The sequence below is a fragment of the Vulpes lagopus genome, chromosome 1, assembly GCF_018345385.1.
Source record: "Vulpes lagopus strain Blue_001 chromosome 1, ASM1834538v1, whole genome shotgun sequence".
Lineage (NCBI taxonomy): Eukaryota > Metazoa > Chordata > Mammalia > Carnivora > Canidae > Vulpes > Vulpes lagopus.
The window spans coordinates 48,464,830-48,481,687 of NC_054824.1; the positions used below are offsets into that span (position 1 = coordinate 48,464,830).

The following is a 16,858-nucleotide window of genomic DNA, read 5'->3' on the forward strand; positions in this document are numbered from 1 at the left end:
TCAAATTTATGAGAAGGAAATCCATCTTCTCTATCTTCTTCCAGTTTCAGTTCTATTTTCTAGATCATTACCTCATTCATACCTCAATTTAGTGAGCTCACTGACATTGTTCACCTGTTCTGCAACTCAACAAATATAATCTTGTATATGGAAAAATCATGGTTTCACAAAGAACAGCCATAATTTTTTTAACCAGAGTTTCAATGCTTTCCATATTACTAAAGTTTCATAACTCTATGATAGGTTTCTAATCAAAAATGTAGGTATGAAATCACAAAGTCACCTAACACCATGTTTTAAAATGTACCCTAAAAGTATAAAATGATAAAAAAAATAAAAAGATTTTATACAAACAGCAAGAGGCTCATAAAACATTTATATTACAATACTACTCTTAGTGCCTCCTTAAAAATTTAGGGGAAACAAAATCTGTGCATTTAGTTATTCTCAATTCTATCATTCTTTGATTATTTCTACTATCAACTAATCTAGGACAATTTTCACTTGCTCTTTTTATTTTTTTTTTTTTTTTTCAGGGGTGATACAGAGTTTATTGAATTAGATTTTTCTATTTACAACTGAGATCACATCTACATACTACTTTGCTAGTCTACATGGGTACATTAATGCTAACGAGTTTAGACTTACGATGAATGGGCTCAATCATACAAAAACACACACACACTAATTGTTTTAAAACAGTAGTGCATACATTATACTCCTCCTATAAAGCCAGCTTTGATTAAAAACTGCTAGTTTCAAAGATCAGTCTGATTTTGAAGATGAACCAAGAGACACACTGAATGATTCTAAAATCTATTTTAGCAATTTTATACAGTTGCTATCTTACTGAACTACAGTATATGTTTTTTTTTTTAAAGGACACTGACGAGGGGCACCGTCTGGTGTTAACTTTCACTGCAGCTGGTTTCCTCCCTCTCCCCGCAAGCACCTTTGGCCCAGAGTTCTCCACCATGCAGACTGGAAGGGCCCAGAGATACTCCGGCAGCAGCCCCGTTACTGCAGGGACCTAACAGAAGCAGGCCTAGGCCCTCTTTTGATTCTCCCACACTATGCAACCTGCAAATGGTTCTGAAATTAGAACATAAACTGCCATACTTAAGAACTTAGGAACACGGAGAGTCAGCTAGAACAGAGGAAAAGAAACTCCTAGGTGGGCAGGGAAGTAGGTGGGCACATGAAGAGCCAAGCTGCTTTGTCCAACACCCGTGTGCTTTAACTAGATAAACTCAGGCCGCCAATAGAGTAGACCTGCTCAATTCACCTTCCAAATCAGAACACGACTAAAAAGCTGAGGCTTGCGTCTTCTCCTATGCGGACGTTCCACCGGTGATGAGGAGCTCATAAGCAGGATCTCTACTCCTTCTGCACAGTACGATGCATGCACATAACATGCCCAGCAGCTGAATAGCTGCAAATGCCAGCGCTGCCCAGATAACATGCATCATGATTTCCTGTAGCTTCTTTACAACTAGAGCCTCACATCCCTCGGCATAGAGGTTGGAGGGGTGGGCCAGGCTGCCATTACAGCTGCTGGCGGTCTCTCTGCAGCAGCTAAGAGGGACACTCTGGTTTTTGGTTTCTTTGAACCAGTCTGTATTTTCCCAGTCTGAACAGTTGTGAATTCCACAACAATGCAGCTGTCTCTGTACATAATCAATAGCCCGGCTAGCAGCATCAGGGTTGGTTCCATTGTAGGTCTTATACACTTTCTGAATGCTGCGATAGACCTCATTTTCCACCTTTGCTCTGTAAACGTATCCCAAAACCACAACAACAACTTCTGTGACAAAAACCAAGAGTAGGATGATGACAAACGTGGCAAGTCCACAGCGGCTTTCTCGGATTGTGGCACAGCAGCCAATTAGGCCAATAATGAAAAGCAAGGCTCCTACAGCTATGATCACTAGAGCAGGAATGAGAGTATACACATCTTCAAAGAAGTGGTCATAGTCATCGTAAGTGATAAAGACATAGGCTCCCACATAACATAAAACGCCAGCTGCCCCCCAGAAGATGAGGTTGAGGAACACCAGCACGGTCTTGGAGGACGTGATGCCGCACTGGCCCATGGTGCCGGCGGCCCGGAGCCCTGCTCGGCCGGCGCCGTGGCCCCGAGCGCGGCGGCAACGGCGGCGGCGCCTCCCGCCGGGAACTGCTCGTCCTGCCGCGCTCCCGCAGCCCCCGCGCCGCCGCGCAGCCCCGCCCCAGCAGCCACCTATTTTTGTTTTGAACTTATATACTGCTCTCTTAAACATTCTAAATAACATTTCCTATGTCAGCCTAATTTTAGTATATACACTGCCTGCTTGAGTTCACAGGTTGTGTGTCACTTGGATAAAGAGGTAAAGCCTCAGAATCAGAACCTGGTAGTATATGGACAGTACTCACACCTGCCTGAACAGAGTAGGCAGGAGGAGAAATGCCAGGGCCTGTTATCAGCCATGGGTACAGACAACAAAGAAACAAAGAGGAAACTTAAAAACGAAGACAAATAACAGTGGTCTTATTTCCCATCCCCGTCTCCTACTTGCCAAAAGACACAAGATCAGGGAACTGTTCAAAGCTAAGAAAGAGCTCTGCAAAACCTAGATTAGAGCTGATATTTTTTCTGAAGCCCTCTCTGGTATCTCCACAGTAAATTCATTGCTCTCTTTTCGATGCTATCTCTGTACTTATGCTTTTATTGACCACAGTGTAGGAGAACCATTTACATCTCTCTCCCACTGCTCCTCCCTCTCACATGTCCTGAGCATCCTGAGAGCTTGATCATACCTGTTACCAGCGTTTGTGTCTGGCTAAAAGAAAATACTCAAAAAAACTTTCCAAATTGTCTCTGAATAAAAATCTTTTTCTAAACATATATAACTATAACAAAATTAAATGATAGTGGGTTATAAAAAAGAAAAAAGCCAACCTTATTATAAACAAATACATTTTTTTTTTTTTTAATGTTACCAAAAGAATCCAGGGAATCCCTGGGTCACTCAGTGATTTTTTTTTTTTAATAAATTAATTTTTATTGGTGTTCAATTTATCAGGATACAGAAAAACACCCAGTGCTCATCCCGTCAAGTGTCCCCCTCAGTGCCCGTCACCCATTCACCCCCACCCCCCCGCCCTCCTCCCCTTCCACCACCCCTAGTTCGTTTCCCAGAGTTAGGAGTCTTTATGTTCTGTCTCCCTTCCTGATATTTCCCACACATTTCTTCTCCCTTCCCTTATATTCCCTTTCACTATTATTTATATTCCCCAAATGAATGAGAACATACACTTAAACAAATACTTCTTTTTAATATTTATTTTCTCTGGAACATATATTAAGTGTTATAGGTAAAAGAGAAGATTTGGGCAATTTAACATAGGATGTGGCCAATTCTATTTCCATAAGACAAAGTTGGTTTAATTAATACAATATTTTACTTTGGTTTAAATCCTCTGTGTCCTGTGTGTGTGTTTGTATATATCTCCCTCTCATCCTCATTCTTTCATTAATGACAAATCAGAAACTTTTAAGAAAACTAAAATTCAAACATGTCTAATCACTACTTTTCAGTGTCTAGTCACTGTTACAAATTATACTCTCAATATGTAATTAATCCTCAAATATTTTTCAGATTCCTAGCTCCCTTGTGCAAAATTTTTATTTACTTTTACTTTTATTTTTATTTTTTTCCTGTGCAAAATTTTTAAATTGGAAAACTAAATAAATATAACTGTATGTTAATAAACTGAAATTAAAATTAAAACTTAAATAAAAAATAAAAATACTTTATAATAAAAAGGGGAAAATTAACAGGTGATGTATCTTTCTTCGTAGTGACTGAGTAAAATTTTCCTCTGAGAATAGAACTGTCAAAGATTTGAATTTACAAGTACCCCGCCCCCAAAAAAATGACTATTTCAGTATTTAGCTGTTTCCTAGCAACAGACTCTGCTGATATTTTCTCATCACAAGTAAGTAATAGGGATAAAAATCTGTATTTTGGTGCACTCAGGTATCACTAAAAGCAATGAAGCTCAATGAAAAACATAAATAAACCATAAATGATGTATAAAGTACTAAGCATTTTATAATCAATCTGGGCTATAGCTATAACATGAGTACCTATAATTCTTAAATATGATAAATGACCTGAGGAACAGGAGTGCTTATAAACAGTGATCTTTTCTGTGATTGGGAGTGGGCAGGATGCACAGGGGACGACACAAGGTGACCACAAAAATAGTAACCTAAGAATTACTCTAGAGAGTTAGTCCAACCACAAAGAATGAAACTATCTCAAGGTAGCTAGAGTTTAAACCTGGATTACATTGCATCATGAGAGGTTTTTTTTTTTTTTAAGGATTTTATTTATTTTTTCATTCATGAGATAGAGAGAGAGAGAGAGAGAGAGAGAGAGAGAGAGAGAGAGAGAGTCAGAGACACAGGCAAAAAGGGAAGCAGGCTCCACACAGGGAGCCCACTGTGGGACTCAATCCTGGGACTCCAGAATCACACCCTAAGCCAAAGGCAGGTGCTCAACCACTGAACCACCCAGCCATCCCACAACATGAGAGTTTCTAAACAAAACATGAAACTCACATCTTATATATTCCAGAGAAAAACTGTCAAAAGAATAACAATTTTAACTAATAGAACCAACTGCAGTAGTTTATCAGAATTGTGAGGTCATCAACAGTTGCACTTCACACATCATCAAGACTTCACTCTTTCATTAACAATATACTCAAGTGCAACCTCGTTTAACTTTAGTTTTCTCAACAAATGTAGAGAAAATACACAGGTAGTTCTCACAAGGTACTTCATCAGATCCTGAGTACCTACTCTGCATAAGGCGCTGTATTAAGCATCAAAGAATAATTAAGCTGGATATAGCACAAGCCCCATCATGGAGAAGCTGAATATGATTCAATCTTTACCCTGGTGAACCCTACATTTAAAACATGTAACAAAAAGACTTAATTGGAGGCAAATCAGAGAAAGCAATAGAGGGGCAGAGTTATTTGACTGGGTCTGGGAAGAGGCAACAAAATGTAGCAAAAAGGAAGAAAGGCACTAGACTTAAGGAGGTCTGGGAAACCTGGGTCCTTTACTAATTAGCTGAGTGAATTTTGGCAAACCATTCAAACTTTCTGGGGCTACACGTTCATGGGTAAAATGAAGAGACATTACTGGCATTTACTGAGAGCCTCTCATAATAAGCAAGAGTGCTAAAGCACTGCCATATATATATAATAGGACAAAGCAAGCATGTCCACCAATATCTGTAAACCTAGAGTTTGCATTCTAGTTGACAAGAATAAGGGCAAGAAAACATACAAATGATTACCAGACAACTCTAAAATCCTTTTCTGCTCTAAAAATTCTACATATATGTACTGCTAACATTTGCTGGCAATTAAAAAGCAAAGCAAAGTTAAAATAAGTGTATAATTAAAATTCTTACCACCAATAAATTCCATAAACACATCTTTTCTCAAAATTCCCTTAGTTGAGGTGACACAACTCTCAGGACAATCCCTATTTTCAACCTAGTCACTGAGTGCTTCCAGCATATTTTAGCTCCTCCTACTAGGTAAGAGGGATCTTGGGGGTCAAAGTCCTGTCTCATAAATATCCCATCTCCCATTCCACCCTAGGCACTATATAGCAAACCTAACATATGTTAAAGAAATGCTTGCTGAATGGACATAATTGCAAGCTGGACATTATATAAGGTTTAATAAACCTTATAAATCTCACAAATAGAGCAATGATCAGGTCAGTATCCTCAGTCAACTAAGGTGTCTCAAATTAGAAAGATGTTTATTTTTTCCCACAAAATAATTCTTTCCATTAGTTTCACAGCTTCCAACTGTAACATTTTGTTTCCCACAGATCAGTACCATGAGAGAATAAATGGGCTGATGTTGGATACTAAAGGTGTAGGTGAAGCATTAGCTGCAGCACTGACTGATTCATCTCAATTGCCTTCAAGAGCTATTAAATAGCCAGGAAGTAATATTAGAAAAGATACAGTAATCAATCCAAAACCCAAGAAAATCAACTAGTTAGACACAAGATAAAATTCTTACATGATTACAAATTAAGTAACCATTCAAGATAATTTAACCACAATTTAAGAAACTAAATACTGCTTTTTAAAAGAGGATGAAAGATTTAAGAGGATTGTAAGCTCTTTAGAAATAAAAATTACTTTATCAAGTGCCTACAAAGAACATTTTTCCAAAGCAACAAACACACAGTGAGCCAGAAATTTAACTAGTATTTAAAAATGTGAAAAGGAAATCCTTTTCAAAAAAGGAAAATCTTTACTTTTCTCTGTGACTTTGAGAAAGAGTTGCTTCTTTGCCTGCCGTTATTTCCTTGGGAATTTCTATATCAAAGTTAGAAGTTTGTAAATAATATTTTCTGAAAGTCAGTGTTTTTAATCTGTACCAGTAGCTTCTAATGGTGAATAGCACAAAGAGAAAGTGAAATTAGTCACACTCTGCAAGAAAAAAGAAAAACTGCTTCAAAGAAATTCAGCTACAATTTAAGAAGCTGTCCCATTTTTCAAAACCAAACAAAGCATATTCTTCTGCTTCATGACACGGAATAGAGGTACATGCAAAGCCATGCTCAGCTGTAGGCCCTCCTGGGTTCTCCACTACCAAACCACTCTCTCCTGTGTGATCTCAGAGAATCTCATGGCCTCACCTCCTCCTCCCCAGAAATCAGGACTTCTAAATACAACTTCATAGTTGCCATCTCCAACTGTATGACTAATAAGCACCTCCCACATGATACAGTCAAAACAGAACTCTTGGCTTTATCTTACGTACTTCTCTCACAGGCCTCCCCATCATGGTAAAAGGCATCACCCTTTAATCAATGATTTAGGCCAAAAGTCTAACCTGTGTAACAGAGTGGTCCAGAATAGAGACACTGAAGCCAGGTCACATGGATTCAAATCCTTCCTCTGCTCCTCACTACCTATACAGAGATGCTATAAGCCACAGAGTAATAACAGCATCCACTTGATAGGGTTACCATGAAGATTATATATGTTAATTCACATAAAGCATTTAGAAATGTACTTGGCAAATATTAAACTCAGTTCCAGCTATCATTAATTTCTTGATTCTTCTTTTTCTCTCACACCCAGTCTATCATGTCAGGCATACTTCAAAAACATAATTGAAATCCATGGACTTCTCTCAGTTATTATCACCACAATCACCCATTCTAAGCCACCATCTAGAAAACTAGTCCTCATGCTTCCATTCTTTCTTACCTTTCAGTGTTTTTCAAGCAGCAGCCACAGTAATCCATTTAAAACTTAAATCAGATCATACTGCTCCCTCATTCAAAACCATCCAAAGGTTTTCCACTACATTAGGTTAAAAATCAAACTCTCCACCCTGGTTTATTCAAAGTCCTGTATCTAAGTCATTGCAGGCTCATCTTGTATCACCCTCTGCTGGCTCACTACACTCCAGTCACACTGGCCTTTTTTATTTTGCAAAAATGCCAAGATTCTCTCCTGCCTGAAACACACTTTCCTCTGTATTTGTTCCGCTGGCTCCTTCATGTTAGATATAATAGTTATTATTTATTTCCTTCGTAAGTGTCTACCTCCACTACAATACAAGCTTTATTTAAAAAAAAAAAAAAAAATCTCATCTATCTTGTTAAGTATTGTGTCCCGGGCAGCCCCGGTGGCGCAGCGGTTTAGCGCCACCTGCAGCCCCAGGCGTGATCTGGAGACCCTGGATCGAGTCCCATGTCGGGCTCTCTGCATGGAGCCTGCTTCTCCCTCTGCCTGTGTCTCTGCCTGTGTCTCTGCCTCTCTGCCTCTCTCTCTCTCTCTCTCTCTCTCTCTCTCTGCATCTCTATGAATAAATAAATAAAATCTTAAAAAAAAAAAAGTATTATGTCCCTAGTACCCAAAACAATATGTGGGTGAACAAAAGTTATTTAAAAAAAAATAAACCATTAACTAAAAGAACTGGCCAAAGCTTCTAGAATTGTTATGTGAGGCAAAGAAGTATATCTTTCCCTCATTCTTTTCCCTAACTGGTTATTAATTTATTGCAACTCAGCTCCTAATTCAAACTTTTGCCTATTCTGTAATTGGATCCTAATATAATTTTTAGTATTTCCTCAGTTTTTAAAAATCTATATCCCCAGTAATATAACTCCTTATAAAGATACAGTTATCATCAAAAGATCTAAAATTACAATTAGAAAACCTAAAATCCAGTTATGGCTCCAGCAACTCTAGGCAACATAACCCTGAACCAATTAGCCTCTTGGAGCTACATTTTCCTCATTATATAATGTAGACAAGTCCCTGTCCATTTCAGAGGTCTGTGGTGAAGTCCAATGAGGTAGGGAACAGTAAAGTATAACCAAGTAGAAACGAGTATTATCCATCAGCAGCTCAAGAAAACTGCACTGGGCACTGGCTCTCTGGGCTAGATGCTATACTAAGTAACAAATTTTTAATTAAAACAAGAATCCCTACTCTCAAAGAGGTTACATTTTAGTTGAGGAAAAACACATAATGAGAATGATTTCATCATAGTTTGGTGGTGCTATGGGAGTACAAAGAAGATATAGTTAGCACAATTTGGGGGCTTACAGGCAGCTTCCTAGGAGACTGGGGCCATGGCTAACTCTCAAAGGATCAGTAGGAGAGAAGAGTTCTTATCAAATAAGAAGGTAATGACCATTTACATGTCCTAGAGCATGTTCAAAAGCCAAACTAGTTACTGGATCATAAAACCCACATGATCACAAGTTAAGAACAAGTTTTCAAGTATCATCTCAGGTAAAACTCTTCTATCAACTTAGACTTCCCCCAGTGCCATTTATTTCATCCTTACTCCTAATTAAAATGCCTTTTTCTTCCCCACCTTTAAGTCCATTTTTTCTCATTCTACCAGAATATTTCCATTAATAAGGCTGAAATTTTTCCATTACATATTTCAAGGTCAAGACCTACTCCACTAGAAAATAATTAAAATTAAAAAATATATATAAACTTTCCCCAATGAAAGGAATGGTAATAAAGAGACCATGGCAATAGGTTTAGATTTCTCCTTTACCATAGCCCTAAGGGAAATTCCTTCCCTTCCTTCAGGCTCCCTGCACAACTGTCAGGAAGGGTTCCCCAGTATATACTTCTGGTATACTTCTGATCGGTAGCACCAACCTACCCAGAGGAAGCAAGCCTTTTTCCTCCTTCTCACCCTCAGCACCATTTCCAACCTGCTGGTTTCTTCTAACATTGGGTTTAGTCTTCAATTTGGAAATCCTTGCTACGGCTTGGCATTCAGACTGAATAGGGAGAGGCCATATGTAGGGTGCTTGAAATTTGAGGAGCAGTACGGAAACCATCCCTCTTTCGTTGGGGAAACCCTCTTGCATGCGGGTGTAGCGGAAGGAAGGGTATTATTGCCTATGCCTCACCTCCCACACTGGAGACAGACAGGGTGAGGTCCTACCCAGAACTCTGAATCTGGAAGGGAAAGTAAAGTTGAAGGGAGAGTCACAATCATTTTAGGGCAATTGCACCCAGCACCTGGAACCCCTGGGGTACCTGACCATTTCTTAATCTGGATCTTTTGTTTCCTGCTGATTCTGTGGGCACCTCCTGTCATTTCAAAAAAAAAAAAAAAAAAACCCACCCGTGAGAAAGCCAAGCACTGCCCAAAACAAGTCATTGTTCCTCTTCTATATTCCAAAGACATGAGGCCTGAGACCTCTACAACCCACCAGCAATCACGACAAATTCATTAAAAGTAAGTCAGATTCCACTAAAGTGGACATATTTTACAATCCACTTCTAGGCATACAACCAACAGAAATGTGTTTCCCAAAAATGTCGTAGAATGTTCAAAGCAGCTGTACTAATAATAACCAGACAAAGAAAACAAAACCTAAATGTCTATCAACCACGTAATGGATAAATTGTCAATAATTCAATCAGAATTGAGATAAATCAAAATCATGTGTCACCTAACAGGATGTAATAAAAAACATACCATCACTTTTATAATCCTGCTCAAGATGTATAATTTGAATCTTAATATGCAGAAACATCAAACAAATCCCAACAGAGAGATTCTACAATAAAACTAGCCTATTTTCTTCAAAAGTAATAAAGTCATGAAAGACTAACAGAAACTAAGAATCTGCTCCAGACTAAAGGAGACTATAAAGATATCACTAAGTAACACATGTGATAAGATTGGATCATTCTGAAATAAAGGACATGATTGAGACAACTATGAAACTTGAATGGGGTCTGAGGATTAGATGGCATTTGTGTATTGATGCTAACTTACTTATTTTCAAAGGTGAACTGTGGTTATGTAAGAGAACATCTTTGTTTATAGGAATTACAACCTAAAGTACTGAGGGTAATGAGACATCAGGTGGCTGTGACAAAAGGCTATGTTTTTTATTTGCAACTTTTTTGTAAGTATGTTATTTCAAAATTGTAAAACATTAACGTTTTTTATTTGCAACTTTTTTGTAAGTATGTTATTTCAAAATTGTAAAACATTAACATTACTTTGTTTTTGTTTTATTTTGTTTTAAGAAGCATGGCCCCCAACTCAGAACTTGAACTCACAACTCTTGAGATCAAGAACCTGAGCTGAGATCAAGAGTATGCCACCCAAGCACCCCTTTAAATTTAGTTACTTTGAAGGGAAGAATGAGCTGGAGGGAAATAAGAGAAAGGAATTCAAAATTCATATGCCGTATTTTTTACCAACAAGGTACAATAGCTCAAATGTAATTTGCTGAAAAATAAGTATTACTAACTCAGGAACTTAAAGAGTTTGTCTTTAATCTCAGTATATTTAGAGCTTCTATGTTCTGCACAAAACAGTTTATAAAATTTGCCAAAAACTGCGCATCTTTCTCTGCACATTAGACTATTAGAAAGATAAACCAAATAGCAAATATCCATGTGCTCATTTTTATTAGCAAGAAAAACTTTCTTTCAGAAGCACCCAAACAACTTCTCACATTTTTCAGCCACATTATTATACCACGTGCATAGATTAACAATTTCGAAAAGAGAAGGAAACTACCAAAATCAGCACAGGGGTTGTACCAATATTCCAGATGCTTTCTGAAGTGTATCATGGTATTTTTGGTTGTTGTGGGAACTGGGAGGGCCACTACTGGTATTTAGTAAATGAGAGCTATGGATGCCCAATGTCCTGAAAAGTATGTAGCTGATTCACACAAGAAGTGCTGTCCAAGATGTCAGCAGAGAAAATGGGTAAACAAAATCACTAATAATGGCCAACCAGTAGGCAAACACCAATGTCTGACACAGAGATTTACAGTGGTGAAAGACATTATCTTCATCTGTAAATAGATTATGCTCCAGAGTAAGTCACAGGCAACTAAAGAAACTATTTAAAAACATTAACTTTACTGAAGATTTTTTTAAGTAGAAAACACAGAATTAGGGAAGAAGGAAGAACATTAACAGTTAATAGACACCATTATACTAGGTGTTTTCATAAACTGCCTTATCAATAAAACCAGTTGATCATTTTAGTCTTCCAAAATATTGAAATAGTTGAATTACACATGCTTAGGTAACCCCAGACAGTCAGTAATAAGAATTATTTAAACCAGAAAATATTTAAAATTTTAGCTCAAAAGAAAAGATTGGCCTATGAATCTACTCCTCTGTGTGAGTATACACACCACATCTTTATCCACTCATCTATTGATGGACAATTCCATATTTTACCTAATTATAAATAATGCTGAAATAAACACAGGAGTGCATATATCTTTTTGAATTACCATTTTCATATTCTTTGTGTAAATACTCAGTAGTGGAATTGCTGGGTCATATGGAAATTTTTTGAGGAACCTCCATACTGTTTTCCAGTGACTGCACCATGCTGAATTCCCAACCAGCAGTGTGCAAGGGTTCCTTTTTCTCCACATCCTTGCCAATACTCCCTTTTGGTCTTTTTGATGTTAGCCATTCTGGCAGGTATGAGGTGATACCTCATTGTGGTTTTGATTTGCATTTCCCTGATAATGAGAGATGTTGGGCATCTTTTTGTGTGTCTTACAGCCACCTGTATGTCTTCTTTGGAAAAATGTCTATTCAGATCCTTTGTCCATTTTTTTTTAATTTTACTTATTTATTCATGAGAGACAGAGAGAGAGAGAGAATGAGAGAGAGGGGCAGAGGGAGAAGCAGGCTCCATGCAGGGAGCCCGACGTGGGACTCGATCCTGGGTCTCCAGGATCACACCCTGGGCTGAAGGTGGCGCTAAACTGCTAAGCCACCTGGGCTGCGCCCTTTGTCCATTATTTTATCAGACTGATTTTTTTTTTTTTTTTTTTTGGTGTTGAGTTGTACTAAGTTCTTAATTCTTAATACATTTAGACATTAACTCCTTATCAGATACATCATTTGCAAATATCTTTTATCATTCAGTAGGCTGTCTTAGTTTTGTTGACGTTTCCTTTGCCACAGAAAAGCTTTTTATTTTGGTGTAGTCCTAACAGGTTGATTTTGCTTTTGTTTCCCATGCCAAAGGAAAGATACCTAGCAAAGTGTTCCTATTGCTGATGTCCAAGAGACTATTAATGTCTATGTTTTCTTCCAGGATATTTATGGCTTCAGGTCTCACATTTAGGTCCTTAATCCATTTTGAGTTTACTTTTGGGAATGATGTGAGAAAGTGGTCCAGTTTCATTCTTCTGCATGTAGCTGTCCAGTTTTTCCAAAACCATTTATTGAAGAAACCTTTTCCCACTGTATATTCTTACTTTGTCATAGATTAATTGATCACCAAAGTAGGAGTTTGATCACCGAAGTATGAGTTTATTTCTGAACTCTCTATTCTGTTCCATTGATCTGTGTTTCTATTTTTGTGCCAGAACCATTCTGATTACTACAGCTTTATAATATATCTTAAAATCTGATATTGTTTTGTTCTTTTTCAAGAGTGCTTTGGCTATTTGGGCTCTTCTGTGGTTCTATAGAAATCTTAAGATTATTTGTTTCAGTTCTGTGAAAAACACTTGGGGGATCCCTGGGTGGCGCAGCGGTTTAGCGCCTGCCTTTGGCCCAGGGCGCGATCCTGGAGACCCAGGATCGAGTCCCACGTCGGGCTCCCGGTGCATGGAGCCTGCTTCTCCCTCTGCCTGTGTCTCTGCCCCTCTCTGTGTGTGTGTGTGTGACTATCATAAATAAATAAAAATTAAAAAAAAAAAAAAACACTTGGTATTTTGATAGGGACTGCATTATACCTGTAGATTGCTTTGGGCAGTATGGACGTTTTAATAATATTGGCTCTCCCAACCCAAGAACATGGAGTATCTTTCCCTTTGTTAGTGTCATCTTCAATTTCTTTCATCAGTGTTTTATAGTTTGCAATACAGGTCTTTCACTCCCTTGGTTAAGTTTACTTCTTAGCATTGTATTCAATTTACATGTTCTTTTCAAGTACCTTTTTTTGGTACTTGATTCAGAACTTCAAGGTTATGTGATATGGCTCTTTTAAGCTATATTGATTACAGATAGAAGTATAGGCCAATCTTTCCTTTGGAGTTAAAAAGTATATTTTCTGGTATAATTTTTATTACTGCTGGGGTTACCGAATTATGTATAATTCAGCTATATCAACAATTCAGGGCAATTATAAACAGAACTGTTTTCTTCATTTCTCTGCTACTTCACTATTAGTGTACAGAAATGCAAGATTTCTGAATATTAATTGTGTAACCTGTGACTTTACTGAACTCATTTGTCAGTTCTAATAGTTTTAGTGGAGTCTTTCGGATTTTCTATATATAGTATCATGTCATCTGTAAACAGTGAAAGTTTAACTTCTTCCTTACCGATCTGAATGCCTTTTAATTTTTTTTTTTCTTGTCTGACTGCTGTGGCTAGGACTTTCAGTAATGCATTGGATAAAGACAAGAGAGTGGACATCCTTGACTCTTCCTTTTTATTTTTTTAAAGATTTTGTTTATTTATTCACAAGAGACAGAGAGAGAGAGAGAGAGAGAGACAGAGACAGAGACAGAGACACAGGCAGAGGGAGAAGCAGGCTCCATGCAGGGAGCCCGATGTGGGACTCAATCCCGGGACTCCAGCATCATGCCCTGAGCCAAAGGCAGGCTCTAAACCGCTGAGCCACTCAGGAATCTCCAACTCCTTCTTGATCTTAGGAGAAAACCTCTCAGTTTTTCACCATGGAGTGTGATGTTAGCTGTGTGTTTTTCACATAGGCCTTTATTATGTTAAGGTAAGTTCCCCCTAAAACTATTTTGTTGAGTTTTTATCATGAATAGATGTTGCACTTTGTCAAGTGCTTTTTCTACATCTACTGAAATGATCATAAGGTGTTTACTCTCTTGTTGATGTGATTTATCACATCGATCAGTTTGTGAATACTGAACCACCCTTGAATGCCTGGTAGAAATCCTTCTTGATCATGGATTTTAATGGATTGTTGGATTCAGTTTACTAATATTTTGTTGAAGATTTCTGCATCTATGTTTATCAGATACTAGCCTATAGTTCTTTTTTGCGGTATATTTTGGTATCAGGGTAATGCTGACCTCATAAAATGAATCTTGAAGTTTTCCCTCACCTTCTAATTTTTGGAATAGTTTGAGAAGAACAAGTATTAACTCTTCTTTAAATATTTGGTAGTATTTGCCTGTGAAGCCATCTGCTCCTGGACTTTTATTTGTTGGAAGTTTATTGATTACTATTCAATTTCTTTGCTAGTAATCGGTCTGCTCAAATTTTCTTTTTCTTCCTGATTCAGTTTTGGTGGGCTAAATATTTCTAAAAAGTCATCTATTTCTTCTTGGCTGTCCAATTTGCTGGAATATAATTTTTCATAATATTATTTTGTAATCCTTTATATTTCTGTGGTGTAAGCTGTTATTTCTTCTCCTTCATTTCTGATTTTATAGGAGTCCTTTTTTTTTTTCATAAACTAAAGGATTATCAATTTTATTGATCTTTTCAAAGAACCAACTCCTGGTTTCATTGATCTATTGTACTGTTTCTTCAGTCTCTACGTCATTTACTTCTATTCTAATCTTTATTATTTCCTTCCTTCTACTGGCTTTGAGCTTTGCTTGTTCTTCTTCCAGCTCCTCTAGGTGTATGGTTAGGTTGACTATTTGTGATCTTCCTTGCTTCTTAAGGAAGGCCTGTATTGCTATTATCCTCCCTCTTAGAACTGCTTTTGCTGCATCTCCAAAATTTTGGCATTGTATTTTCATTTGTTTCCATGTATCATTTGATTTTTTCTTTGCCTTCTTAACCAAGGCCCATTCATTATTTAGCAGCATGTTGTTTAACCTCTATGTAATTGTGCTCTTTCCGAAGTTTTCTTGTGACTGATTTCTAGTTTCATACTTTGTGGTTGCAAAAGAGCATGATAGGAATTCTTTTTGAAAAAAAAAAATAAAAAAAATAAAAAATAAAAAAAAAAAAAAAAGGAATTCTTTTTGAATTTGCTGAAACTTGTTTTGTGACCTAAGGTGATCTTTCCAAAGAATGTCCCATGTGCACTTGAAAAGAATTTGTATTCTTCTCTTTGGGGATAGAATGTTTCTGAATGTTTCTGTTAGATCCATCTGGTTCACTGTATCAATCAAAGCTACTGTTTCCTTACTGATTTTATGTCTGGATGATCAGTTCATTAATGTTAAATGCGGGAGTTCAAACCTACCTAAAACATGTATTTTTAAGATATTATCACTGAAGTGTAACACTTCCAAAAAATCCATTGAAAAGCACTGATCATATTATTTATTCAAATAGCTACCACCACTTTCAGTCAGCAGATTATTTATTTCAGCACTAGTATATCACCATTTTTATTACTTAATATAAAGACTTTCTTCTACATCACCCTCTACAGATACAAAATACCAATTTAGACAGAAATCTAGAGGTCATACACATCATAGGCAAAAGCAATTGTGAAGGGCCTTATATAATATCATTTCCAAGGAAAAAGGCACAACCTTGAAGACATGACCCACAGAAGCATCTCACAAAATTAATCAGTTCACTATTAGTTTTACTATAAGAAAGAAAAATTAAAAAACTAACTATGGGGATCCCTGGGTGGCGCAGTGGTTTGGCGCTTGCCTTTGGCCCAGGGCGTGATCCTGGAGACCCGGGATTGAATCCCACATCAGGCTCCCAGTGCATGGAGCCTGCTTCTCCCTCTGCCTATGTCTCTGCCTCTCTCTCTCTCTCTCTCTCTCTCTCTCTCTGTGACTATCATAAATAAATAAAAATTTAAAAAAATTAAAAAAAAAAAAAACTAACTATGGGCAGTAACAAATAAAAACCTAGTGGTTCTATAATTACCAGTACAACATCATAAGCATTCAATTATCACTATAAAAATTAACCTATTTCTTAAGAAGTGCAGGACAAAATTACCAAGAGTATATAATTAAAAATGTGAGTATGTGAAAATAAAGTAAGTACAGAAATAAAGTGAAATACCTACCGCCAATGCCTTGGACAGTTTGGCTCTGAATTCATTCAGGACGATTGCCACAATGTCTCTAAGTGGTACATAAGCAAAGCCACCTTCCAAATAGACTTTCCTTCCTCGGAACAAATCCAGAGCATCAGCAAAAGGGATCTGAATTCACAGTGAAACAGGGAAAATTAGTCAGTACCTGTCATGAAATTTTTCTAAATCTTATGTACTAAGTCTAAGCAAAATTCTTCCTAGAGAACTTAATCTGTCCCAGCAGATCAAAAAAAAACAAAAACAAAACAGCTCATATTCCTTAAAACTGAAT

The 16,858-nt window shown here is 37.4% G+C and overlaps 2 protein-coding genes across 3 annotated transcripts in view; both read right to left on the reverse strand.

Moving 5' to 3' along the window:
• The window catches only part of PRIM2 (DNA primase subunit 2), a 308,059-nt gene that overhangs the window by 223,631 nt on the left and 67,570 nt on the right, over positions 1 to 16,858 (reverse strand). For both annotated transcript variants that reach the window (XM_041722454.1, XM_041722461.1), the window contains exon 7: positions 16,558 to 16,695. In XM_041722454.1, coding sequence (XP_041578388.1) covers positions 16,558 to 16,695 — 138 coding nt within the window. The remainder of the gene's footprint in view (positions 1 to 16,557; positions 16,696 to 16,858) is intronic.
• LOC121471701 (tetraspanin-3-like) lies at positions 650 to 2,200 on the reverse strand. Its single transcript, XM_041722473.1, has one exon. It carries the CDS (start codon positions 2,091 to 2,093, stop codon positions 1,332 to 1,334), a length of 762 nt encoding a protein of 253 aa, XP_041578407.1. The 5' UTR covers positions 2,094 to 2,200; the 3' UTR covers positions 650 to 1,331.